Raw genomic sequence first — 26,387 nt, forward strand, 5'->3', positions numbered from 1 at the left:
TACTGATTTTAGTAGCCTGAGACTGGAGTTACTCTACCGAGGATGACGATGTAAAGCACTTGTTTCTCTTAGTTTTGTGCATCTTTTTGTAGCCCATAACTTAGTATTATATTTCAGACTATGGTTTACCTGGTTTTGTTCATATTTAAAAATTATTCTCATACCTGGTTAGAATACATAAGTACATAAGACAGTAATTTTATTTTGCTCTTTCCTCAGTAGACATACGGTTGCTCAGAGCTATTCTTTTAACAGCTTCTTATTTTGTCCCGCGTGTTTTTGCCTCCAGCAGGTAATTTTTAAAAAATGTATGTGCACTGCTTCTCAAAGTGATGCATTCTGACAGCAAATCAATACTTTTTCCTACTAGATTTGATGGTGTGATTGTCATAATCCACATCGTAGACTTTGTTAATAGCCAAATACTAACCTGTAGTTTTATCTCTTTTTATGGCCTTTGGTAAGAGATGTACCTTTCACCTCTACTGCAGAGTCTCTCCCAGCTCTGAAGAAAAATGTATTGAATAGCTAGACTTTCAAACACCAATTGTTATGCTGGGGAATACTTCAATATAGTTCTGCATTACAAGTGAGGGGAAATTTCAGCATCTATTATTATTATTATTATTATTTTATTGGACTTATATACCGCCCCATCCCCGAAGGGCTCTGGGCGGTGCACAACATATAAAATACAGTATAAAATAAGTAGTAATTTAAGGCAGCGATAAAAAGTTTTCATTTCCTATTTCAATTATAAAACTCAACAAATTAAAGTGGCGTCCAGCATTCCAGTAATAAAAATCCCTCCCCCCTCAGAGAGGGAGGCATGGCGAGTCTTGTTGGATGACAGGTGGCCCAGTTGTCAAGGGCCGAAGAAAGGGGGCACTATTAGCGGCTGGTTCCTCCAAAGGCCCGGCGGAACAGCTCCGTCTTACAGGCCTTGCGGAACTCCCCAAGGTCCCGCAGGGCCCGGACAGCTGGTGGAAGAGCGTTCCACCAGGCCGGGGCCAGGGCCGTAAAGGTCCTGGCCCGTGTGGAGGCCAGCCGCACCACTGAAGGGCCAGGGACCTCTAGCAAATTGGCTTCAGCCGATCGGAGAGGCTATGTAGGGACATATGGGGTGATGCGGTCTCTAAGATACGATGGTCCCAGGCCGCGAATGGCCTTGAAGGTCAACACCAGTACCTTGAAGATGATCCGGAACTCTACTGGAAGCCAATGCAGCTGGCGCAGCACAGGCTGGATGTGTTCCCAGGCGGCGCTGCCTGTCAGCAAGCACGCCGCTGCATGCTGAACCAGTTTTAATCTCCGGATCAATCGCAAGGGAAGGCCCGCGTAGAGCGAGTTACAATAGCCTAATCTGGAGATGACCGTTGCATGGATCACAGAGGCCAGATCCGTTTGGGAGAGGAAGGGGCCAGCCGCCGGGCCTGATGAAGGTGGAAAAAAGCAGCCCGGGTTGTATGGGCCACCTGGGTCTCCATAGAGAGAGACAAATCCAGGTGGACCCCAGGCTGCGGACGGAGGGGGTCGGCGCCAATCGTGGCCCTCCCAAACCGGCGGCTGGAAGGTCCCGCCCTTCGCTGCCGAGCCAGAGGATCTCCGTCTTCGATGGATTCAGTTTTAACCTGCTCTGTCGCAACCAACCAGCAACCGCCTCCAGACAGTGCTGTAGAGCCGCGAGGGTGGCGGCTGCTCCCTCCATCAACAGAATGAGCTGGCGTGTCATCAGCGTACTGATGGCAAATCAGCCCAAAACTCCGCACCAGCTGAGCAAGGGTCGCATGTAGATATTAAATAGCAGCGGGGACAGTAACGCCTGGGGTACACCGCATTGAAGCGGGGACTTCCGGGAGGCCTGGTCCCCGCACCTCACTTGCTGAGTCCGGCCCCGGAGGAACGAGGCTATCCATTGGAGGACAGTGCCCCGTACTCCGGAGGCGGCCAGGCGGTGGGCCAAAGGTGCGTGGTCGACCACGTCAAACGCTGCGGTGAGATCTAACAACACCAGCAGCGCCGATCCGCCTCGGTCAAGCTGAATACGGAGTGTATCTGTGACGGCGACGAGAACAGTCTCCGTCCCATGCCCAGCACGGAAGCCGGACTGGAAGGGGTCAAAAGCCGATGTGTCATCCAGAAAACCTTGAAGCTCCTCCAGCACCACTCTCTCAATTACCTTCCCCAGAAACGAAAGATTCGAGACGGGGCGGTAATTGGCCAGATCTCCAGGATCTAACGATGGTCTTTTTAAGAGTGGGTGGACCACTGCCTCCTTCAACCCATCCGGGAAGGTTCCTTGCTCAAGGGAACCATTGATTATGCTCAACAGATGGGGTCGTAGCTCCGCCCGGCAGGCTTTCACAAGCCAGGACGGGCACGGATCCAGAGGACAGGTAGTAGGTCTAACAGCAGCTAAGGCTCTGTCAACAGCGGCTTCAGAGATCTACCAACTTCTGCACATTCTTCTTTTTTACTATTGAGCATTCTTCATGGGAGGTGACCCTCAGGGTCTTAATTCAGCCATCACCCTGTGATTGTGCCCTTAATTTGACCACTGTCGACTGAGAAACCAGCATGTGAGCATTTACAGTGGTTCTACAGTGTTTGGAGAAATTTTAAATGAAGTACGCTTGTATGTTCAGCTGGGATTTAATCCTCACAAAGACCCCAGTAGCTTTGTGGGGCAAGTTGAAGATTGTGAAAAGGGCCAGATAAAATAGTGAAGACAAATGAAGGAACTAGGAAGGTCGTTGAAGAAGAGGTGTTTAATAGGCAATGGGCTGGAAAAAATAACCTGGGGAAGGATGAGTGAAGGGAGTGGCAGCTGGAAAAAAGAAGTGTAAAAGGCATGTATCTAAGGCAGGGGTCCCCAAACTACGGCCCGGGGGCCAAATGTGGCCCCCTGAAGGCATTTATCCGGCCCGCCAGGCATGGCGGCGATGGCTCCATTCAGGTGCAGTGGGGGCCCGAGGGAGAGGAGGAACCGGCCCCAACGGCTGTTGATTGCAGTTACATGATGGCACCCCCAAATCTCCATGAATTTTCTGACCCAGAGTTGGAAACCTTACATGTGGCAATGCCTGCTCCGCCCTTCCCTCTCAGCTACTCCATGTGTTGCTCTCAGGCTTTCTGTTCTGCCTCACTCCCATTGGCATCAGCCAGGCTGGCGAATCGCTCGCTGGCTGCTAGGGAGGAAAGAACCCAGGAAGATACCTGATCCTGGGTTAGATGGAATGTTTCATTGGGAAAGTTCTGCTTTTTTTTTTTACAGGGGAAGGTATTCCACAGCCTCCCCAACAATATTTGGAGCCCACCCTGTACTTGACATACTTTGGTCACTGTTCTAAAAATAGACCATGACAGAAAGGCTGAAAGGTGAAATCAAACATTTTACAATCATTTGTGCATAGGAATTTGTTCATAGTTTTTTTTAGTCCGGCCCTCCAACAGTCTGAGGGACAGTGAACTGGCCCTCTGTTTAAAAAGTTTGGGGACCCCTGATCTAAGGCAATAAGGAGCGAATTGGCAGTTCTCTGAAGACGTATCACAGTGTTTAAAATAAGGAGGGTCTGATATGGGAGAGGATGACATTAGGAGACAGGAGTTCTGTTCAGGAGGGGTTATGATTAAAGGGACAAATTGGACAATAAGCTGAAAAGTATAGCCCCAAGGAGACAACAGGTTGGATCCTACAACTCTTTTCGGCCAAGTATTTTCACATTGGCAGATGTCTCTATGTCAAAGGTAGACTTAGCAAAAGGGAGTCTATGATCAACTTAACAGAAGAGAATTGTAGGATCCAAACCAGTGGATGGAGAAGACATGGAGTTACATAATGGAGCTGCTCTGAGCCTGACCTTTGGCTGGGAAGAGTGGGGTATCAAATTTAATAAATATATAAAATTCCTTTTTTCATTTCAACCATCTGGATTCAGACATCGATTCAGAGATAATTACTGTAAGATGACCCTTCTATAGCCTTTATATCTGAGAGCATATGTTATACATAGAACAGTAGTAGGATCTATTATTATATAAATACAAGTGATATATGATAAAAATCATATATGATTGGCTTGCATTAAAACTCAAGTCTATTGGAGTAGTTATTTGAGATATCAATATTGTTAGATTCTTTTAGGATACAGTCTTGTCCAGGAATACCTGAGAATAAATTCTACTGAACACAGTGGAACTTTCTTCGTAGTAAACCTGTATGGCATTTCCTTGAAAGTCTTGTTTAGCTATGTAAAATGTTATCTCCAAGAAGAATACATGAACACTCAATATATATGTTAGCTTCTCTAATACTAACATCTGCTAGGCATTAAAATCAAGAACAAAAGAAAAATGAATGGCTTAAAATGAGCTGAGAAATGTTTATTTTGTTTAAATTAACAGTTTATTGAAGGTTATAAATGCAGTATCAGTCACTAATATTAGTTTGGGGCATTTGTGTTTCAGTGGAGGATCAGTATTTTTTAAACTGCTATAAAACAGAACTGGTGCTCTGTTCTCATCACTGTTCACCCAGATTCTTCCGTTTTTAAGACTGAGGTCAACCTGAGCCTTTCTGCTTGAGAGTCTTAAACTAGAAATTGAACCTGAAACATTATAAATGTAAAAACACACGTGCTCAAATACTGAGGATGCCTTAAAGGAACCAGCCCTGGGATAATTGGGTGCTGTTTGAATGGCCAGTAGTGTTTGTGATCAGTGACCGTTGAAGAGACTGATAGAGCCAGACAGCAACATACATCTGAGTTAGTTTGTTCCCAGATACATTTTCCAGGAGAAAGCCCTAGGGTAGGGACTATTTCATTGTTCCTCAGATTACCCCCTTTTCATCTATCCTGTGCATAGGCCCTACTTGCTTGTACAAGTGTGTGTGCGCGTGCGCTGTCAGGGTACATCTGTCTTATGACAACTGCATGTTTTCAAGGAAAGAGACATTCAGAGGTAGTGTACTGTTGCCTGCCTCTGCATGGACTGAGAGAGCTAAGACTGGTTCAAGGTTGCCTAGCAGGTTTCATGTGTAGGAGAGGAGAATTAAACCCAGTTCTCTGGTATATTGTCGAAGGTTTTCACGGCCGGATTCAACTGGTTCTGGTGGGTTTTCCGGGCTGTGTGGCCGTGGTCTGGTGGATTTTGTGTGAAACAGACTTTTCTCTGTGATATACCTCTGAAGATGCCAGCCACAGATGCAGGCGAAACGTTAGGAACAAAATCCACCAGACCACGGCCACACAGCCCAGAAAACCCACCAGAACCAGTTCTCTGGGTTAGAGTCCGCCACTCTTAATCAACATACCACACTGGCTCATGTGTATAGGGGTATTGTAGAACTGTGGTGTTCTCATAAGCAACATGAGGATGCCCACTAGAACTTTAGTGCCAGAGGATTCCACCAAAAGTATTTTTCCACACTGGCTGAATGTTCTCAATTCAGGTCAATTGATGTTGGTTTTGACCATTTAAACCTGACACCCTGTTCTTATCAATTATGTTACATTTGACAGTTGCTTAATCAGAATATGGGTTTCCTTTTTGAGCTCGAGGGAGCCATAATTAAGAACTGGAATTAACTGAGGCACTGTCTGGACAAGTAATGCTTGATTAGCTGTTAAACTAGTAAACCAGTCAATATGACATGGGTCAAGCAGCATTCTTAGGATGAGTGATTAAGTTGCCTTCCAGCATTATAGAAATATTTTTAGAAGGAATAATACTTTTTGTAGTGGCTTAACAAGTAGGGAAAGATATTGCATTTTCCAACATCACTGGCTTCTTGTGGAGATGCCTCCCCCCAACATTTGAATATTTTATTTCTGATTTACTGTTACTTGGAAAAGACACTTATGAGGGGGCTGACAATTTCAGCTGGACTGGTAGTTAGATACATTTCTGAAAATGGGTTTTGCAGACAGCAGTAATAACTAATAATGGACAAATTCCCCATTGATTGATTGTATTACCATTTAAGAGCAACACCTGCAAATTCTTTCAAAATTGTTCTTCATTGAGTAGTCAAAATGGCTTTTAAGGGGGATGTACACATTGTTCACTGCTGCTAGCAGTTATATGGGGTGAGGTGTCTTCTTCTCTGTGTCTCATACATCATCAGATTTCTTGTTGTTGCCTCCGATTTGCTAGCATAGATCTCCTTGGAGAGGTGGTCAGAGTACATCTGGCAACTCTAAAATTTACAAAAAGCTCAAGTTGGTCACAGTAATTAGGGCCTGTTTTATCAGTACCAAACTTTAACTTAGGAGCTCTGTGCAAGTGCATAAGTAGTGTGTAATCTCTGATTTGATAATGGAATTCTACATTCAGAGGCAAAAATATATACTGTGAGCAAGAGAAATTCATATGCTAAATTATCATTTTTGAAGTTAGTGACATCATCTGGTGAGAGATGCGTTGTCACCTTCTGATTTAAGCTGTGGGGTTTTAAGCCCCTAACTTGGTTGCTCCAGACCAAAATGTGTCCTCTTTTAAATTTTTTCCAGGATATTTTGACAATAGTTCTTCCAAAGTATGTTGCACTAATCACTTTACTGCAGCTCTGGCCCCATAAGAATTAATTTAAAATGTTGAACTTGTATGCAGGCTTATTCAAATCATAGAAATATCGTTGTCAGATGGTATGGATAACTGTTTGCACATTTTTCAGAAAACATTGTTAATAATGGGAATTAATGTATTTCACAGTTTGATTCAATAGACTATGATTGTTTTCAGCAATTGATTGGAATCAGGACTTTGCAAAAGGAATGCTTCCGGAAATGTCTAAAATGTGATACATAAAATGTGATACATCTTAGTAACTGTTGCTGAAGTTTGTTTCTATCCAAGGCAGTGTTTCCCAACCTTTTCGACATCGTGGTACCCTTGACCTCGCTCTTCATATCTCAGGTATCCCTGAGGTTCGTTTTTTTTTTTTGCATTTTTAAGGTTTTTTTCTGTTTTTGGCCTGTAGGTGGGGGGAGTGGCAAGCAGGGGGAGGGGAGGGAAAGCAGCATTGACAGCCGCGTTGTTTGTTTGCCTAAATTCGACATGGATTGGAGGGATTTAAAGGGAGAGCTCCGTTTAAATCTACCCCCCAATCCACACCAAATTTAGGCAAATAAAAAATGCTGGTTTTCAGTGTTGTTTAAAGGGAGCCCATGAAGCTTCCAACCCCCCCCCTTCAAAATCCATTTGATTCTGGTGGTGGGGGGGGGTGGTGGCAGGCAGTAGCATTGACATGGTACCCCTGGGTACCACGGAACCCTGGTTGAGAATCACTGATCTAAGGGTTTCTTGGTTTCAGTCATAGAGTATTGTTGGAATATTTCTGCAACTGATATGTATTTACTACATGTATTTAAAACTGTAATGTCTGTACAAATTTTCATATGGAGCTTGGAAGCATCTTGTTACACTGGGTTGTGTCCTAATCTGACAAGAATCTAGTTGTAGTAACTGGGGAATTTTGATTGTTCTTTTCTTCATCTCCACCTCTTTCATGCATCATCTTTTTTCTCCACATGCATTTGGTACACAAATATTGTTTCGTCACTAGTGTGCTGTTTGGTCTTAGTAACATCTTTTCTGCAAATGTGTGTATTCTCACAGATGTGTTGTGTGTATGTTTTGATACATGTTTAAAACTCTTTTGGTTTATGAAGACATAGTGCAAAGGCAGTATACTGGGAGTCATCTTAATGTGTGCGTCAGACTGAACCCTATACTAAGTGTATATGAAACTGTACTAAATGTACACTACTACTAGTAGAGTAATTCTAGACTACAATAGTATACCAACTTACCCATATTTGTCTTAAAAACTGGTTGCTTTTTTCAACATACGCAGGAATACTTGTATAGGGAAAGATATGTGAAGTAGCCCTTGAAATGGTGTCAGAAAAGCAATCCTTAGGAAAGCTCATTAATATACTTGAAGGGATACCCTCTTGGTGGAGATTTTAATGTGTGGTTCACCAGCGTTTGTTGTTCAAATCTAGAGAGCTGTGTAGAGCCCCTTTTGAAGCACAAAATGCCATCGATTAGCTTGGTTCATAGATTCTTAAATCCCTAAGCAATTTTAATGACATAGTTTAATCAATTGATATCATGCCTAATAGCTAGATGACAGCTTTTTTTTAAAAAATCAATGATCGGGTCAACCTCAGCCGTACTGATAAGGCAAATCAAATACCTTTCTCTCTTCTTTTAAAAAAAATTGTTTGTCCAAAAATCTTGAACAAAAATGAAGACATAGCTGTGACAAGACAGCTGTGTTGCCTTTTAAAAAACGTTTAGTACGCTTTTTCTGTTGAAACGGAGAAACATGGAGGGGGCTGAAGGTGCTGTTTTATAAGCTGGCGCACTATAGCTGTGGTAGTACACAAGTAATAAAAACTTAATATTCATCTCCTGGCTGTCTTGAACTGAAATAAAATGAAAACGATCAGAGTAAATAAGTGGAAACAGACTGTGAAATTATGCATGATGGTGGAAAATAGTATTTCTGTCTACGACTTCATCTCCTCCATATAGGTTAACTGTTTAACTAATGACTGCATTTTATCACATTTTATCAGGTGTTAATACTGCTATGAATGTTATTAATATTTGAAATGCTTGACCATTGGTGGGCAAGGAATGTTTCCTAGCCAGTGAAACAAATCACTATTCAGGTTGTTTAAATGAATGCCAATAGTGACTGGGGGGCTGCCTGTGGAGCTCTCGTGTTCTGCATTTTGTTTTCTTTGATGTCACTGAAACGATGAGAGCCAGACTTTGTTGTGCTGCTTGAATGACCAGCTATGCTTCAGTTTTTCACGATTACTATCAGCTTCTGCCTTCCCTGAGATGTCATCACTGATTTACTCAGACACTTTGACCTTCCAGCTTCCTCTCAAAAGCTTGACCTATAGTCCGTGCCTGAAACTGTTTGCTGTCAGCACAGGATGCCGGGGTTATTGTTTCTTGAGAATAACCGTGCTCTTGCAGGATTTCCTCTGTTGAATAGCTACTGCTGGCTGGGTAAAGTGCGGTAGGTGTCTGGAGCCCACTTGCTGCTTTGTAACACAGTACCGCAAGCATTCATGAGCTCAGAAGTTGCTGAGTGAATAACTGGACAAAGTCAGCTGACTGTACCTCTCCAATCAGAGAAGCTGTGATGTAAGTGTTCAGCAGCTGCTAGGATCTGAATAAGTATACTGAAGTCTGAGGTAGTGCAGCATGGTTATATTGTTGTGGAAGGAATGAGGGAAGAAATGGACGAGTCCAGCATTCTGAGGAGGCGAGGGCTTCAGGTAGGATACACACTTAATGAATTATGTTTTTTTAGTGAAGAATTTTTTTGGTTGTAAAAGTTTGCTTTGCATGTTGCAAGCAAAAAAAAGGGAACTCATTTAAAGTGCTGTGATATGACACTAAAGTATGGGACTTATCAGAAAGGTTCCCTTGTTAGAAAATTGTTTCCTTTCCCAGGTACAGGGAAATTTTCCTAGTAACATTTCCTTGGGGGCATTATTTTTTTAAAATATCGTCGATGCTGATTATTCTACAAGTGTGATGCTAAGTTTGTATTGATGTGACTGATCTATAAAGATATTTTCAAAGAAAAGCTAAGTGTGACACCATCCAGCACTGAAGCAAATATGAGCAGCTGTTTCCAATTCTTGGTATTAAATACCATCCACTTTCCCCTGCCCCCTCCCAGGATGTGAAACTGGCAGTGATATTTGTTTCAAGAGGAAAGAGCAGGCTTATAGTGTAGGATCATTTATTTCCAGTTTATAGGTTGTGGAGTTAAAACAGGACAAACTAGGCTACTGGGAATTTTCTGGGAATGTGAACAAAACTACTGCAAGCTTTGAATGTACTGCCAAAGTAATAACTTTAGGAAGTGTGCCTTATCACTTAATATTTTTAAAGTGATTATATACTTTTTGGAATGTTGAGGTCTTTTATTTGGACTTGTGAATACCACAGAATGTTTTCAAACTGTTTGTCATAACAAGTTTGTGAATTCTAAAAAATACAACTCTGTGTTAATATTAACTATTAATGCAATTTTCTCAGCTGAAGACAGATGCAGCGCTACTTTTAAACATCATTGTTGTCTCCCATTATTAATGGAGGAATATTGCTTTGGTCACTCATCTTTGACTGCACTTCATTTCCCATGTTTTCTACACATGGCTATTGTTTCAGTGTAGTACAACGAGGTTGTCTTTCATTTATCACCTTTGTTTCTATTGCACGTCATTGGTGAAGTTTAAAACTCTGCTGCACAACTTAAAGACTGATGCCTTTTTATGATTTTTTTTTCTAAATATGAAGAGTGGCAATTTTCACTGGCAGACAAAATCATTTCGAAGATAATTGCTTAGCCATTTGAGGCTTTTTATTGACTATGGGATGCTTTTAAAAACATTTTCTTTCTTTTGGAATTTTGGTACAGGAATAGTTCATAATAAAGACTCTGACTGAATACCAAGTTTCCAGATAATTGTGGTAAAAGTAAAACCTACTTACTATCACTAGATATCAATGAGGATTTTAGCCTTTTGGGTTGGGGTGGGGTTTTATATTAAATGAGTTTCTGCTGTGTGAAAGGCATATTTCTGAATTTGATATCAATGGAATACTTTTTAAAAAACACTTATAAAAATAAATTCCATTTCTAACTTGCTTTCATTGTAGTAAGTTTCTACGATTCGTATTCTTATTTTCCAAACTTTATTGAATCTCTTTCTTGTATTTCTTTACAGCTGAGAATTTATCAAAACCAAGCAAATGTCAGCTGTGTTGTTCCTTGGGGAAGAAGGAGAAAAAACTAACTCCTTAATATGTCTTCAGCAATTTGCTCAAGAGTGATATTATTTTCTTCCTCATCTTTCATTCTTGCATTATATTCTGTGTATTCTGCCACCACTGTGATTGTATTTAGCCCAAAGAGCTATGTGATTTCTTAAACCATTTCAGTATTAATACCTAACATGTGATAGTGACTTAACTGTACCTGATTGACTGGGTTAACGCTTTATTAAGAAGCACTCCCACCTTCAAGTCTTACCATGTAGTCCCTTGTGGTTGCAGCTATTAATCTTCATAAGAGCATATTTGACTCAGTAGAAGGTTTCTGCAGACAAAAGAGTGGGCTGTCAACTGACCCTGGTGAGCAGCAGTTAATTTTATGTGAGATGGCAGGGCAGTCAAGGTCAGTATTGTTAAGAGTTAGAAAGCTTGGGCACATTTGTAAAGCCTTGCCTGTGTGAAGTGTAAACAGGAATCAAAGATGGAAGGGATGCTTGTTGATCAAGCATCTCTTCAGATATGAACATAATAATGTCAGAGGACAGAAACAGCCAGGCATCCCTCTATCATGCCTGAATTGAGAGCCTCTCCTCCAGTTTTCAACTAATATTATTTCTGATCCACCTGAGAGGGAACAGCGAGGCACCGCCTTTGCTATCCCTAAGTTCAACTTGGCTGAGAAGCTTCTTCCTGATACAATGCATTTAATTTTGTATTAGATCTTGATTCTTGCTTTGGAGGCCAATTTTGATTGGAAATGGGATGAAAATATAAACAATAGATAGGTATTCTTGGGGTCTTAAGGTAGTGATGTGCCTATATAATAAAGATTAACTGAAAGTGTCCAGCGGGAGGGCAGATGACGACAGTGCAAGATAAATTTATGCTGGAGTTGACACAAAGGCAGCATTCTTTATGCACAGGAAATTTAGGAGAGGGCTGTGATCCCAAACAACCAGAGTGGCTACAACTGGTGGACTCATTGTGGACTTGGGCCTGACATCTCTTCTGGCACTGCTACCACTATGGAGCCATGGAAGTACTTTTCCTGCAGCCTTCCTTGGATTCTGCTAGGGCAGTGATTCCCCACATTTTTTTACTTATGAACCCCTTGGCAACCCATTTCCCTAAAACTGTATCCCCATATTAGCAAACCCATTACATAATTTTTTCGTGGACACCCAGATGCTCTGGCACATACCCCTGGGAGTATATGCTCCCCAGGTTAGGAACCACTGCGTTAGGCATTGCAGGAGGAAGATACTTGAATGGTGGCTGAATAGCTGTGAAGTATGTGTGGTGGTTGAAGGGATGGTTGCTGCTGCTGTTTCACCTTTATATGATTATATCTGATGGAACTGTTCAGTGTAACAGACAGACTAGTAAACATATTCCTGAAGGTTAGCTTTATAGGATTCATCTAAGGAAGTGGGTTCTAGCCCATGAAAGCTTATATTGGAATTTTTTAATTTCATTTTTAGATGCTGTTAGAGTTCTGTTATTTAATTTGTTTGCTTGTTTATTTATTTCATCAAACTTATATGTCGCTCCCCTCATAGGGCTCAGAGCGGCTTACATTCAAGACTAAAATAAAATACATTAAAATACTGATTAAAATAAATACAGTACCATAAAATACATTATTAAAATACATTAAATACATTAAAATAAAATACATTAAAATACAGTGCACTAAACCCTATAGCCAGCGGCATTCCTTACAACCCTCCCTCTTTCCTGAGGAGAGACTGGCTGATGTTACGTGGAGGCCAATTGATGAGATGGCCTTGACCAAATGCTGGTGGAACGGCTCTGTTTTACAGGCCCTGCGGAACTCTTTTAAGGCCCCCAGGGCCCTGATGGATGAAGGTAGAGCATTCTACCAGACTGGGGCCAGAGCCGTAAAAGCCCTGGTCCTAGTCGAGGCCAATCGCACCACAGGGGGGCTGGGGGTTGCCAGTCAATTTGCTTCAGCTGATCAGAGGGCACATGTGGGGTGATGGGGCAGAACCGGTCTCTACAATAAGAGGGTCCCAGCCCACTAATGACCTTAAAGGTTAAAACCAACACCTTGAACCTGATTCAGAAGTCCACTGGTAGCTAGTGTAACCCGCGGAGCACCAGGGTGAACCAGTTTTAAACACAGAATCAGTGACAAGGGAAGTCCAATGCTGAGAGAGTTACAATAGTCCAGCCTAGAGGTGATTGTTGCATGGATCACCATGACCCGGTCGTTATGGGAGAGACATGGAGCCAGCTGCCATTTCTGGCTAAGGTGGAAAAATGCCTCCTTCACTGTATGGACCCACCTGGTCCTCCATCAACAAGGACGGCTCCAGATGGACCCCCAGACTCTTGACTGAGGTTGCCACTTTAAGGACCTCCCCATCCAGTGTTGGCAGCTGGAACTCCGACAGTTGCCCCTTCCCCAATTTACCTACAGGACCTCTGTCATTGGTGGATTTAGTCTCAATCGACTCTGCCTCAACCAACCAGCTACTGCCTCCAAACAGTGCTGGAGAGCCACAGGGGCAACGGCTGGCCGGCCCTCCACCAACAGAATGAGCTCAGTGTCATCAGAATACTGGTGACAACTCAGCCCAAAGCTCCACACCAGCTGAGCAAGGGGACACATGTAGATGTTAAATAACAGCGGGGACAAGAGAGCTCCCTGTGGTACTCCATATAGGATAGGGCTCTACTGGGAGGTCCTGCTGTCCCCGACCACATCACCTGCTGTCCCCGATCACGGAGAAATGAGGCCAACCAGCATAAAATTGTCCCCCAAATACCCACATCAGCGAGGTGGTGGGTCAAAAGATCATGATCAACCATGTCAAATGCTGCAGTAAGATTTAATAATTCCAGCAGCGCTGACCCACCTCAGTCAAGCTGTAAGCAGAGTTTGTTTGTAATGGCGATCAGCATAGTCTCCGTCCCATGCCCAGCACGGAAGCCAGACTGGAAGGGATCCAGCACCAATGTGTCATTCAGGAAAGCTGCTCCAACATCATTCTCTCAGTTAACTTGCCCAGAAACGAAAAATTTGAAGCTGGGCAGTAATTGATCAAATCACTAGGATCCAAAGATGGACTTTTCAAGAGTGGGCGGACCACCACCTCCTTCAGCTGGAACTCTCCTTGCTCAAGAGAGAGATTGATGATATCCAATAGGTGGCCTTGTAGCTCCTCTAGACTGGCCTTTATCAGCCAAGAGATCCAGAGGACAGGTAGTAGGTCTAACAACAGCTACGACTCTGTCTACATTGGTCTATGAGAGTACAGAGAAATGTTCCAGGATTGAACTCAAAGACAGCCAAGAGGCCTCTGGTTCGCTGTTTGTATCAATTGTGGCAGGAAGATCTTGGCGGAGCATGGAGATTTTATCTACAAAAAAGCTCGAAAATGGCTCACAACTTATAGCCAAATCCTTATGTTTTGAGCCCTCATTTTGGGATGTAAGTGACCGAATTATACAAAACAGTTGTGCTGAGTGAGAGCATGCAGATGCAATAGAGAAGACAAAGTAATTTTTCTTGGCCTCCTTTATCTCCAATTCATAGGCTTTCATAAATGTCCTATAAGTTGTTCTAAATGCCTCATTGCAATTTTTCCTCCACACTCTCTCAAGTCTGAGCTCTTGTTTCCTCGAACGCAGCTCCTCTGTATACCAGGGAGCAAGCTGGGGACGAAAGCGCAGAGGATGGTGGGGAGCAATTAATTTAATGGCATCCAACAGCCTGGAGTACTAGTCATTGACTTGCTCCTCAAGGATGCCAGTGGGCATAAGGTCCTGCAGAGCGTTCTGGAAATCAAGTGGATCTGAAGTCATAAGAACATAAGAACATAAGAACAAGCCAGCTGGATCAGACCAGAGTCCATCTAGTCCAGCTCTCTGCTACTCGCAGTGGCCCACCAGGTGCCTTTGGGAGTTCACATGTAGGATGTGAAAGCAATGGCCTTCTGCGGCTTTTGCTCCCAAGCACCTGGACTGTTCCATAAGGCATTTGCAATCTCTGTGATCAAAAGAGGGATCAAGATTGGTAGCCATAAAACTTGACTTCTCCTCCATAAATCTGTCCAAGCCCCTTTTAAAAGCTATCCAGGTTAGTGGCCATCACCACCTCCTGTGGCAGCATATTCCAAACACCAAATCACATCAGTCTATGAAGAAGAAGTGTTTCCCTTTTATTAGTTCTAATTTTCCCCAGCATTTCTTTCTAATGTATGCCCCTGGTTCTAGATGTACAGGAGAAAGAGAGAAAAATTTCTCTCTGTCAACATTTTCTACCTCCTCATGCATAATTTTATAGACTTCCAATCATATCCCTCAGACGCCTCCTCTCCAAAACTAAAGAGGTCCCAAACGCTGCAGCCTTTCCTCATAAGGGAAGGTGCTCCAGTCCCTCTCAATCATCCTCGCTGCCCTCTTCTCTGCACTTCTCTTTTCTATCTCTCTTCAATATCCTTTTTGAGATGTGGGTGACTCAGAACTGAACACAGTACTCCAAGTGTGGCTACCGCACTTAATGGCTTTTGGTATATAAGTGGGCATGACAATCTTGTGCAGTTTTATTATCAATTCCTCTTTCCTGATTTCATCCCCAGCATAGAGTTTTGCCTCTTTCTTTCTACAGCTGCCATACATTGAGTTGGACATCTCCCATGGAACTACTTCAATTAAGACGCTCTTAAAATCCCCTTTCCTGGTCTGTGACTGATAAGCACTGACCCCTGTAGCGTGTATGTGAAGTTTGGATTTTTTTGCCCCTATGTGCACTTCTCACTTTGCATTTCCTTTGCTAAGCATTGAACTGCAGTAATTTTGCCATTTCTTTTAAGCCCACCTCCACCGAATTTATCAAGGTCCGCTTTGGAGCCTTCCTCTAATCCTTTGTGGTTCCCTACCACCCCTACATAATTTGGTATCATCTGCAAACTTGGCCACCTCACGCTTACCCACCCCTACTTCCAGGTCATTTATGAATAGGGTTAAAGAGCACCTTGGTCCCAACACGTGATCCTTGGGGACACCATTCACTCCCCACATCTCTCCATTGTGAGAATTTCCCATTTCCACACCCACTCTTTGCTTCCTGTTTCTCAAATCCAGTTTTTAATCCATAGGAGTGACTTCCTCCTCTTATTCCTTCCATTAAGCTGAGTTTTCTCAATAGTCTCTGGTGAGGAACTTTGTCAAAAGCCTTTTTGGAAATCCAAAGTAGACAATGTCCACTGGTTCCCCCCTTATCCACACATGCTCCATTATTTTACATCCCTCAAAGAACTCTAGTAAATTTGTAAGACAGGATTTCTGCCTCCTGCAAAAGCCATGCTTGACTCTTTCTCACAGCAGGTTTTGTTTCTTTGGTTTGTACATGTTTTATAATTTTATCTTTTAATGCACAGATTCTACTAATTTTACTAGGAAACAGATGTCAAACTGACTGGGTCTTGTAATTTCCTGGGTCCCCCCTAGATCCTTTCTTAAAGATTGGGTGTGACATTGGCCATCTTCCAGTCTCTTCAGGGATGGAGCCTGATTTCAAGGATACAAGTTGCATATTAAAGTGAGAACATCAGCAATTTCCCCATGCTTGAGCTCTTTAAGAACTCCTTTGGGTGAATGCAATCTGGGGCCAGGGATTTGGTAGCATTTAGTTGTATCAATGGCTGCCAGAACTTCTCTTCCCTCTTTGTCTACCACTATCTCTCGCTAGTTCCTCGGATTCACTTCCTCCTAAGAAGCTTTCTGGTTCAGGTGCAGGAATTTTCCTCACCTCCTCTTGGGTGAAGACAGATGCAGCAAGAATTCATTCCTAGCTTTTCTCGCGATCTCCCTGTCATCTTTTAGAAACTCCTTTGTTCCTTTGTCATCTAACGGGCCTACCGCTTCCCTTGCTGGCTTCCTGCTTTTGATGTACTTGAAGAACTGTTTGTTGCTGGTTTTGATGTTCACAGCCGTTTCCCTCATAATCCTTTTTTGCCTCCCTTACAGCTAACTTGCTTCTCCTTTGCCACCATTTGTGTTCTCTCTGGTATTCTTTATCAGTTAAGTTGGACTTCCATTTTCTAAAAGACATCTTTTTTTCCCTAATAATTTCCTCAACGTCCCTTGTTAACCATGGTGGCTTTCTTTTGGACTGGGCGCTGCCTTTCCTAACCTGTGGAACACATTCCAGCTGAGCTTTTAAGACTGTGTTTTTAAATAACCTCCAAGCATCTTGGACATTTTTTGACGCTGTTGATTTTCTCCTTTCAGCTTCCTCCGCACTATCCCCCTCATCTTTGAGAAATTTCCCTTTCTGAAGGCGAATGTAACTACATTAGTAGTTGTCACTTGTTCGCATGCAGAGATACTGAATCTGACAGCATTGTGGTCGCTGTTCCCTATCGGCTCAACAACACTGACTTCCCGCACCAGGTCCTGGGTCCCACATAGAATTAGATCTAGGATCACATCTCCCCTGGTTGGTTCTACAACCATCTGCTCTAAGCCACAGTCATTTAGCATATCCAGGAATGTTCTCTCCTTACTATGACCTGAACATGCATTTTTCCAGTTTATATGGGGATAGCTAAAATCACCATTACCAAATGGACATTTTTGCTTTTGTTGGCCTCTCTAATTTCTTTTTCCATCTCAGAATCCTCTTGTGCGCTTTGGTCAGGGGGACGATAATATATTCTTAATGTTAAACTATGTTTCACCCCTGGTATTGATATCCACAGTGCTTCTGTAGAGGAATCAGCTCCCCCTGCATTGTCTATTTTATGTGACACTATGCTCTCTTTGATGTAGAGGGCCACCCCACCCCCAATACGCCCTGTCCTATCCTTCCTGTAGAGCCTGTAACCTGGGATAACAGCATCCCACTAGTTCTCCTCATTCCATCATGTCTCTGTGATGCCCACTATATCAATGTCCTCCTTCAAAACTCCGTACTCCAGCTCCCCCATTTTAGGTCGAATGCTTCTACTATTAGCATAGAGACACTTGTATACTCTGTCTCTGTCCCTAACCTGGGATTTATGTGTTTTGCCCTCTAGCCTTTTGTAGACACTATCACTTATCACATTGCTATGTTCCTCACTTGTATGTGGTTGATTTAAAAAAACCTCCTTCTCTGTCTGCATCCCCATGGACTCTGTATTCCGAACCGAAGTCACCTCAGCTCCTGTCGGCTTCCCCCAGGAATCAGTTTAAAAGCTGTTCTGCCACCTTTTTTAATGTTGAGCGCCAGCAGCCTGGTTCCTCTTTGGTTAAGATGAAGCCCGTCCCTTTTGTACAGGCCTGCCTTATCCCAAAGGTTCCCCAGTTCCTGATACAAATCTGGAAACCCTCTGCCTTGCACCACCACCTCTTTCCTCATCCACGCATTGAGAGACCTCCTCCTGTGATCTCCTCAGCTTGCTCTTAGCCTCGGCCTGCTGGCTGTACAAGGGAACAGAGTGCAGCATTTCAGAGAATGCCACCTTAGGGGTCCTGGATTTTAACCTTTTTTCCTTAAAGCAGTCTTCCAAATTCTAGCTTCCAGAACTCCTCCTAGCTACATTTCCTAATACCAAATGTCATTGGTACTCAATGTGGACCGCTAACTGCTGACTCCACCCCAGCACTGTCTAACAGCTCTATCTAGGACGTGGCAAGTGGGATATCCGGCAACCTTTGCACCAGGTGGCAGGCAAGCTCACCATCGGTCGGTCATCACGCTCTGTCACAAACCCAACTCTCTATATTCCTGATGATCGAATCACTCCACTCACAAGGAGCCCCCCCCGCACCTCCTCGAGGGTATCCTCCAGTGCGCGAGGATAGCTGATCACCAGGTTACAGGAAGGGGATCCCCATCTAAGGGAGCATCTTCCCCTGCACCTCCAGACTGGCACCCTCTGTCACCTAGACTCTCATTCTCCATGACATCTGAAGAGATAAGTCGGCCACCTCTTTGGCAGAGATGGGACCCGGCTGCTAGGGTCCCTGGAAGCTTTGTTTGTTGCCTCCTCTCTGCCTCTCCTCAGCTTCTCCAGGGTCTGCCAATCCTTGGCTTCCAAGAGAATGGGACACACGTTCCTTTGAGTGCCAGTGAGGCTCATTGGCAGCGTAGGGAGTACACCCCCGACTCTCTGGCCTAGTGGCAGATAGTCATACACATGTGACACTTCAGTGCAAAACACTGGCAAGCTCTTCTCCTTATCCCCCCTGGCTGGCTTCCTGCCTTCATATCTGCTTCTTGTTTAGATATTTAGATATTAAACTTTTTTAGTCAGTGCCCCTTGGAGCTAACTATCTGTACCTTACTATCCCTCCAAGAAATGTCCTTATTAATCTTAATTAATTAATTAATTTTTAAAAAGAAAAAAAGAAAGAAATTGCTTGCCAGCCAGCTAGGTTGGTTCCAGAGACTGAACTAAAGACTGAAATGGGATCTTCACCTCAGGAGCCCTCCCACTCCCTTTAGCAGTGTTCTCCAGTGGATACAAAGAGTAACTCCTCTGTTAACCCCCTGTTAAGTCTCTCCCACCTCCAGCAGTCTCAGCTCCTAGTAGCCTTAAGGAGAAAAAGAGATAACCCCTGCAAACCCCTGTTAAAAATACACTGTTTTAAAAGATGTGGCTTTGAGAAAAGCCCTCCAAAATGAACACCAGAGTCACTCTGTTCTTCCTGGCCCAGATGCCTTGTCCACTGCTGCTCCTTTCTGCTGGTTCCAGAGACTGAACTAAAGTCTCCACGGGTGAGCTAAAATCTGCTAGACTGGGGTAGGATGGTAGCTCCACCCGAACCCTCAGGACGAAATGGTCGGACCATGGTAATGGAGAATACGACTAATGGAAAATACGACTATATCTATTCTCACCCTGAAAATGAAATCCAGGGTGTAACCTGCCTGATGTGTGGGGCCAGTGTTGACAAGAGAAATGCCTAGTTCCGCCATGGATGACACTAGATCCATAGCCGCATGGCACAAGGCCGCATTCGCATGGACGTTGAAGTCCCTCATGACAATAAGCCTGGGGAATGCAATGCCCACTTCAAGATGTCCTCCAGCAGCTGGGACAGGCTGCCTGCTGGTGTGCTAGGTGATCAATACAGAAGAAGAACAGCCAGCCTCTCCAAGGCCCCCCACACATCAGACCAGCACACTCTCTTCTGGTGATTGACGATGCAAGAATTCCCCCAAAAAGAATAGAATGGATGAAGACTCCCCCCCACACACACACACACTGGCCCTGTGTTGGGCATTGGTGAAGGCATGAGAAACCTGTGTGGGTGAGCGCGCTCAGAGCAACTCCTAAACTGAGTTTACGTGATGCATGCCAGGTCCATCTGCTGGTCCTTGGGATTATCCCTGAGGACACTGATCTTATTGTTGATGGTCCTGGCGTTCATCAGCACCAGTGATGAAGCAGGGAAAACCCTTGCCCACAACCCTCAGATCTGGGAATAGGAATGAGGTCAGAACGGGAACAACTCATATATTGTCTCAACCCCTTCTCCTATTCGGCCTCATCCTATCAGCATACCTTCCCCACCCGTTCTGAGATCCCTGACCCCTTATCAGCTCTTATGGTGGCCAGTCTCTCCCCAGGAAACAGGTTCAGGTTGTATTGCTTGGAGTGGGCATTTTAGCCCTGTTCCATTGCTGCCTTCATCTTGGATCCCCCAGCCCATCCCCAAACGGGTCCATAACAGGCAGCGACCTTGAACTGCTGCCCTTTGGCGGCGGCTGCAGTGTCTTATATAGCAGCCAGGCCCCACCCTCCACAGGTGTTCCAGATGGGGGGATGGGGAAGGATGGGGATGGACTGTCATTCCATCCCTCTGGCCACAGTTGCAGTTAGCAGTGAGAGAATCAGAATACACGTAACCAGTCCAGCACTTATACGCATCAGCCTCATCCAATGTTCTTGGGAAGATGTGGCTAATGAGTTGCTAATGGAATCTCAGCTGCAGACCTATCCAGGATGAAATGAGAGACTTATTCTGCAGTCGCTTGAATTCGGTTACAGAAAACAATATGTTACATTAATTCTGACTGCCTGCCTTTCCACGTTCAAAATGTCTCTTTTGAATAAGGTTTTGGAATATATGCTGCTGTTATGTGGGTTAAATCAGGGCAGTCTTTACCATATAGGCACAGTAGGTGATCCTAGAACATTAGCCTCTAGAACAGAAGTCTGCAACCTGCGGCTCTCCAGATATTCATGGACTACAATTCACATCAACTGGCAGGGGCTGATGGGATTTGTAGTCCATAAACATCTGGAGAGCCGCAGGTTGCAGACCCCTGCTCCAGAAGGTGCCAAATTAGACAGAAGTTACTTTTTTGAAGAGTCAATAGAATCCTGGTACCTTCCCCCCTTCAGAAATGATGTACTTCCCTATATCCTCATCCTCTCCTGGGCTCAGCATGGCAAGATTATATTTAGCCCCTTTCCGGGGATGTCCTCCCAACTCTCACATAGTAGCAGTGGCTCCCAAAAGAAGTGGCTGCTGCAGAAGCTTAGCCCCATCTTGGCTAGTTTGGAGTAGTTCCACTGGCACCTGTGGTTGCTGCTGCTAATCTCTGCACTGCTGTTTCTATTGGGACTGGTGCATTTTGTTGAGGTCAACTAGAATACCCTGTAGAATACCCTGTAGCCCAAGCCACACTGCAGGTAAGGCATGTTTTTCACTTCCTGAATATTGGGTATAGAGTTCTAGATTTCAGGCAAATTTCAGGAGAGATTTCAGGAGAGGAACATCCAAGAATTGTTGGATGTGGTGGTAGCAGGATGTGATCTGGCACTGGGAGCATTGGGAAGCCATGGGGAGGTATATGTAAGCTGAATTGGCTACATTCTTTATACACTGGAAAATTAGAGGGAGGGCTGAGCAAGGTGGAACCAAGTATTGTGGTTCTCCATCCTTATGACCACATCATGCTCAGAACAGCATTCCATTCTTGTGCTCCTTCTTGCAGGGCAAAGTTGGTCATATTGCTCTCCACCCTGCTGGCTAGTCTGTGCTCTGACACGCACGCACGCACGCACGCACGCACGCACGCACGCACGCACGCACGCACGCTGCTGCTCCCATGCTCCTTCTTGCAGTTCTCTCTCTCTCTCTTCAACAGGTTGGCAGTGGTGCCAGAGTTGTAGTTCACCTAGAGTGGCAAACATCTGTGGGTTGACCCAGGGCTATGTTAAATTTCTGATTCTCTTTTATCCTCTGCCTTAACCAGCATAGAACCTTATATGGTTAAACTTAACACAAATCATTCTACTTAAACTTAACACAAATCCTGACTAGTTAAACTTTGCACAAATCCTGACTAGTTAAACTTTGCACAAATCCTGTCTTGTGACAGGACTGATCTTCTAGACTCATGTCAAGTAATATTAAAATCTGATGAATATCACTTTAATATCTAGTATTTGTCATTCATGCTATTTTTACAGGTTTCTACTTTGTCTACCTAGAGATCTGTGCTGGTGATTTTTTCCTTCAAAACCAACCTGTAAATCAATCAATCAATCAATCAATCAGGCAGCTCAATCAAGAGTCCTGGGGCAGTCAGGGATGCCACCCCATCACCTCCAAAGGGTTTTTTTGGTGGTGTTGGGAGGCAAAAACAATTCCTTCTCTCTGCCACTGAAAAACCTTCCATTGCGTTCAATGGGGATACATCACCCATGGTGCAAGTCCAAGCCCCAGGTGCCAGCACCCGGGGAGGCAAAACTGAGATGGAAGCCAACAAAGTCTCTGGAATACCCTCTGCCATGCCAGCATAGCATCTCCTCAGTAGGGGGGAAAAAGGCTTGGTGTAATTTGTAGGTAGGGGAACTACTTTTGAAGCAGGATTTCCAACAACACTAGCCATTCAGTTTTAAGAGTGGCTTGCTTCATTAGCTATGAACTATAGTAATGAAAATACAAAGCATGTTCCAACTGGGGTGCTGTTACATGCAATTCATTCAGATTGTAACCCTGTTTTTTTAGTCTGTAAGTGTTGAAAACAATGAAAATTATTTCCTAAAAGCAACTTTATCACATGCAAAACTATTGTTTAAAATGACAGCTTTCTAGAATGTGTTTTGAAATAGGTTTAGCATGCCTGGTCTCAGTATTCTAGGGTAATTGCAAATCAAAACCCTTTCCTGGTGGGAAAGGAAGCTCTGTATCCTGTTGCTTATAGTGAAATGAACGTTTGTAAATTGCTGGGAATACACTTATGATCTATTACTATATACATCAGTGAAAAAATGCTTTATATCTGAGGAAATGAGATAAGAGGAAATTCCAGAGCCTATGGATGTAATTGTTCCTTTTGTTTATTTAATTCAGTACTGAGATTTTGTTGACTTAATCAGTATTTACCATGTTAATAGCTAGGTGAACAAAAAGTGATGGAATAGGAAGGGAAATAGTCATTACACTTTTTAAAAAGGATAAAGATCTTTTTACATGCAAGAAAACACTAAAAATGTTCAAAATGGCTCAGAATTAAACTAAACACTGTTTTTTCCCTGCAAGCAGGAAGGACTATTTGATAGTTATGTTCTGCATGACGCTGAGTTGAACGTGCAAAATTTGACTGTTTAGGCTCATTCTGCAACTACAAAGACTAATATTACAGAAAGTTGGATAATTCAATTTTAATTTTTTATAGCTCTTACTAGATTAGAGCCCAGTCCAGAATATGTATGTGTGTGTGTGGGGGGGGGGGGGGAGAAGGCAACCCTGCTGGCTGTGGCGTGGGCTTGCATCAACGGGGGTGCGTGCCCTGCCACCGTAAGGGGCACCCTGGGAAATGTAGTTCCCACCAGGTCGTTTGCGGCCTGGAAGGGAACAGGTAGGCCTCTACTCAAGCCTGCTCAGTTTGCTAAAGTAAGTGAGGGGGGGGGGGCACGCGAGCGAAAAGCCAGAGTGTGCACCGGGTGCATTCTCGCCCAGCTACACCTCTGACTATTAGTGCATTTCCACAGTGGACTCAGCTGTTCAAATTATTCAAATTGAATGCACCCTTATTTTCTGATAAGTTGCCACTTGTATAAGTATAATATAACACAGTTCATTTGCTTAATCTGCCAGTATTTTTGATGCATTTATCCACTGTCAAGCTCTCTAAAAGGCACTTTACTCTGTGAGAGTTTATCCTGCTGCTATCAAAGCTACAAAATTCTATCTCCATGAAAGGGTTAACAGTTTCCTTTGGGGTCACTTGCCTCTATAGTCTGGTGGCCTCCTGTAGCAGAAAAAAATCTGCTACATTATTAGCTAGAGGATTTGGCATTTGGCCAAACTAAATGTCTGCAGCCCACATCGTACTTCTCATTAATGCCTTTTGATAATTGCACCAACATTTCTTGATAATGCTTTCAATATGTTACAGAGCTGATTGGTGTTATGTTTGGAAGAGGAGCATAAGCTTAATGTTCCTTCATGTCAAATCCTTTAGCAAGCAATATGTCTCTATAAAGAAATCCTGAAGACAGTTTGAATCAAAATCCATTGGAATCTAGGAACACCATTCTTCGTTTCTCTTTGGTTCTCTGCTTACTAGCTGACTGTGCATTGTAAACAAATGAATTTGTTCTTTGAAACTTAGCAATATTTTGATATGACTTCTGCTACTGCTGTCACAAATTTTAACATGAGGGGCTGTCATAGCTTTTAGTATTTTCTTTATTTTATTGAAGCTGCTTATGGCCCAGTCCAGATTGAAGGGTGGGGGGAGGTGGCATTAAGGAGTGGTAGAGGGCTCTGCTGGCGCATTTGCCCCCTCTGCCAGAATAAGGTGCACCCATGCCAGCAGAGGGAGCAAACACCTTGGCATCTAGTCACCACACAGCTCTGCAGTGGCCAAATCTAGAAGTTGGTGCTGCCGGGGAGTTATGCTGGCGTCCAAGGGATGGAGTTGATTTTTGTCGGCTTCCATTGGCATCCCCGCCCAGGAACACTGCCCTTTGTGCCTGCAGACTATTCCACACAAAAGTGTGGCATAAGCCTGTTTCCCCAAAGAGGGTTTTTTTTATTTCTCACCTTTCTGCACTGCCTGAATCCTCTTTGAAGGTGGAGTGATGCCACTTTTACTGCATTGTCCCTGGTCACTGCAGTGCTTTTGCCTCATCTGGATTGTGCTGTAAGGTTGTTCTTTGTTTGGCAGGTTCTGGCATTAATTTGAAATGGCATTAATTTAAAAAGTATGAGTAGTAGGTACAGTATATTTCTATTACTCTCAATCTCAGTAGGTATACTGAAGAGAATTCTCAAAAGAAAGAAAAACAATGTTATAAAATAATAAGATAGATCACACTTTACATGTCTAAGATAGATGCCAAAAAGAGTTCTGGTGATATTTTGAATCAGTGGACTGAGGGTTTTTTTTCTTTTACTTTACTTTCTCTCAGAGCCCTTAGAGCAGGGGTCTGCAACCTGCGGCTCTCCAGATGTTCACGGACTACAAATCCCATCAGCCCCTGCCAATTGGCCATGCTGGCAGGGGCTGATGGGAACTGTAGCCCATGAACATCTGGAGAGCCGCAGGTTGCAAACCCCTGCCTTAGAGCAATCATATGATTCCATGGCTCATGGAGAGCTATGTTCACAGTGACCATCAACCTAAAGAGCCACATTTAGTTCCATTCTTGGCATGAGACCTGTACCTCAGGAAGTCTTTGTTCTTCATTTGTGGCTGTTTCATGGTGGAAACCACCTTACAACCACAAGTGGCTGTTTCATGGTGGAAACCACCTTTCAATTTAAGAAGGATACTGACTGGGCATGGATCTTGCCTACTTTCCTGAGACATGGGCCAAGTGGCCCATTGGACAGCACTTCACTGAAGTACCACAAGCAGCTTGACAGAGCCTTGGGGTGTTCCTCAACCACTGAATGTCACTGCTTTAGAGTGTGCCACCTTATAGGTAAAAGAATAGTCAATTTTTCTTAGTCAATTTCTGTCTCCAATGGTAGAATCCTTAAAGCAATGTACAATCCTTAAAACATTTTTTAAAAACTAGTACAAATAGGATAGACTATACTGGTGCATTAATAAGGATAGTGATCAGCAAACTCCATTGGGAGGAAGTTCCAAAGTTTAGGACATAACAGAAAGGCATCTCATTTGCTTACCTTTGAGGGTGAGGATATTCAGAGGAAGGTCTCTATACTATTGGACAGTTGTGTATAGGAAAAGACAGACCTTATATACCCTGGTCTCACACACTTTGGGTCTTTATAGATTAAAACCTTGAATTATGCCTGGAAACAAAGTACCAGTTAATGTTCTTTCAGTATTGGAGTGGAGGAGAAGAAGAGAAGGAGTTTGGATTTATACTTCCCTTTATCTCCTGTAAGGAGACTCAAAGGGGCTTACAAATACCTTTCCCTTCCTCTCCCCACGACAGACACCCTGTGAGGTGGGTGGGGCTGAGAGAGTTCTGAAGAACTATGACTAGCCCAAGGTCAATCAGCAGTCTGAGTATAGGAGTAGAGAAACAAATCCAGTTCACTAAATAAGAGTTTGCAGCTCATGTGGAAGAGCAGGGAATCCAATCTGGTTCTCTAGATTAGAGTCCTCCTGCTCT

General features: G+C 43.7%; 1 protein-coding gene across 4 annotated transcripts in view; it reads left to right on the forward strand.

Annotated features, from left to right (window-relative positions):
- MAST4 (microtubule associated serine/threonine kinase family member 4) overlaps window positions 1-26,387 on the forward strand; it is a 312,250-nt gene that overhangs the window by 78,395 nt on the left and 207,468 nt on the right. Inside the window, exon 1 of one of the 4 annotated variants that reach the window (XM_048502654.1) lies at window positions 9,170-9,305. The exons of the other annotated variants lie outside the window; for them this stretch is intronic. Coding sequence (XP_048358611.1) covers window positions 9,255-9,305 — 51 coding nt within the window. The 5' untranslated portion in view covers window positions 9,170-9,254. Of the gene's footprint in view, window positions 1-9,169; window positions 9,306-26,387 lie in introns of those variants that run through there. 4 annotated transcript variants of the gene reach the window in all.

The sequence above is a fragment of the Sphaerodactylus townsendi genome, linkage group LG07 (genome assembly GCF_021028975.2).
Source record: "Sphaerodactylus townsendi isolate TG3544 linkage group LG07, MPM_Stown_v2.3, whole genome shotgun sequence".
In the NCBI taxonomy this organism is placed as follows: domain Eukaryota; kingdom Metazoa; phylum Chordata; class Lepidosauria; order Squamata; family Sphaerodactylidae; genus Sphaerodactylus; species Sphaerodactylus townsendi.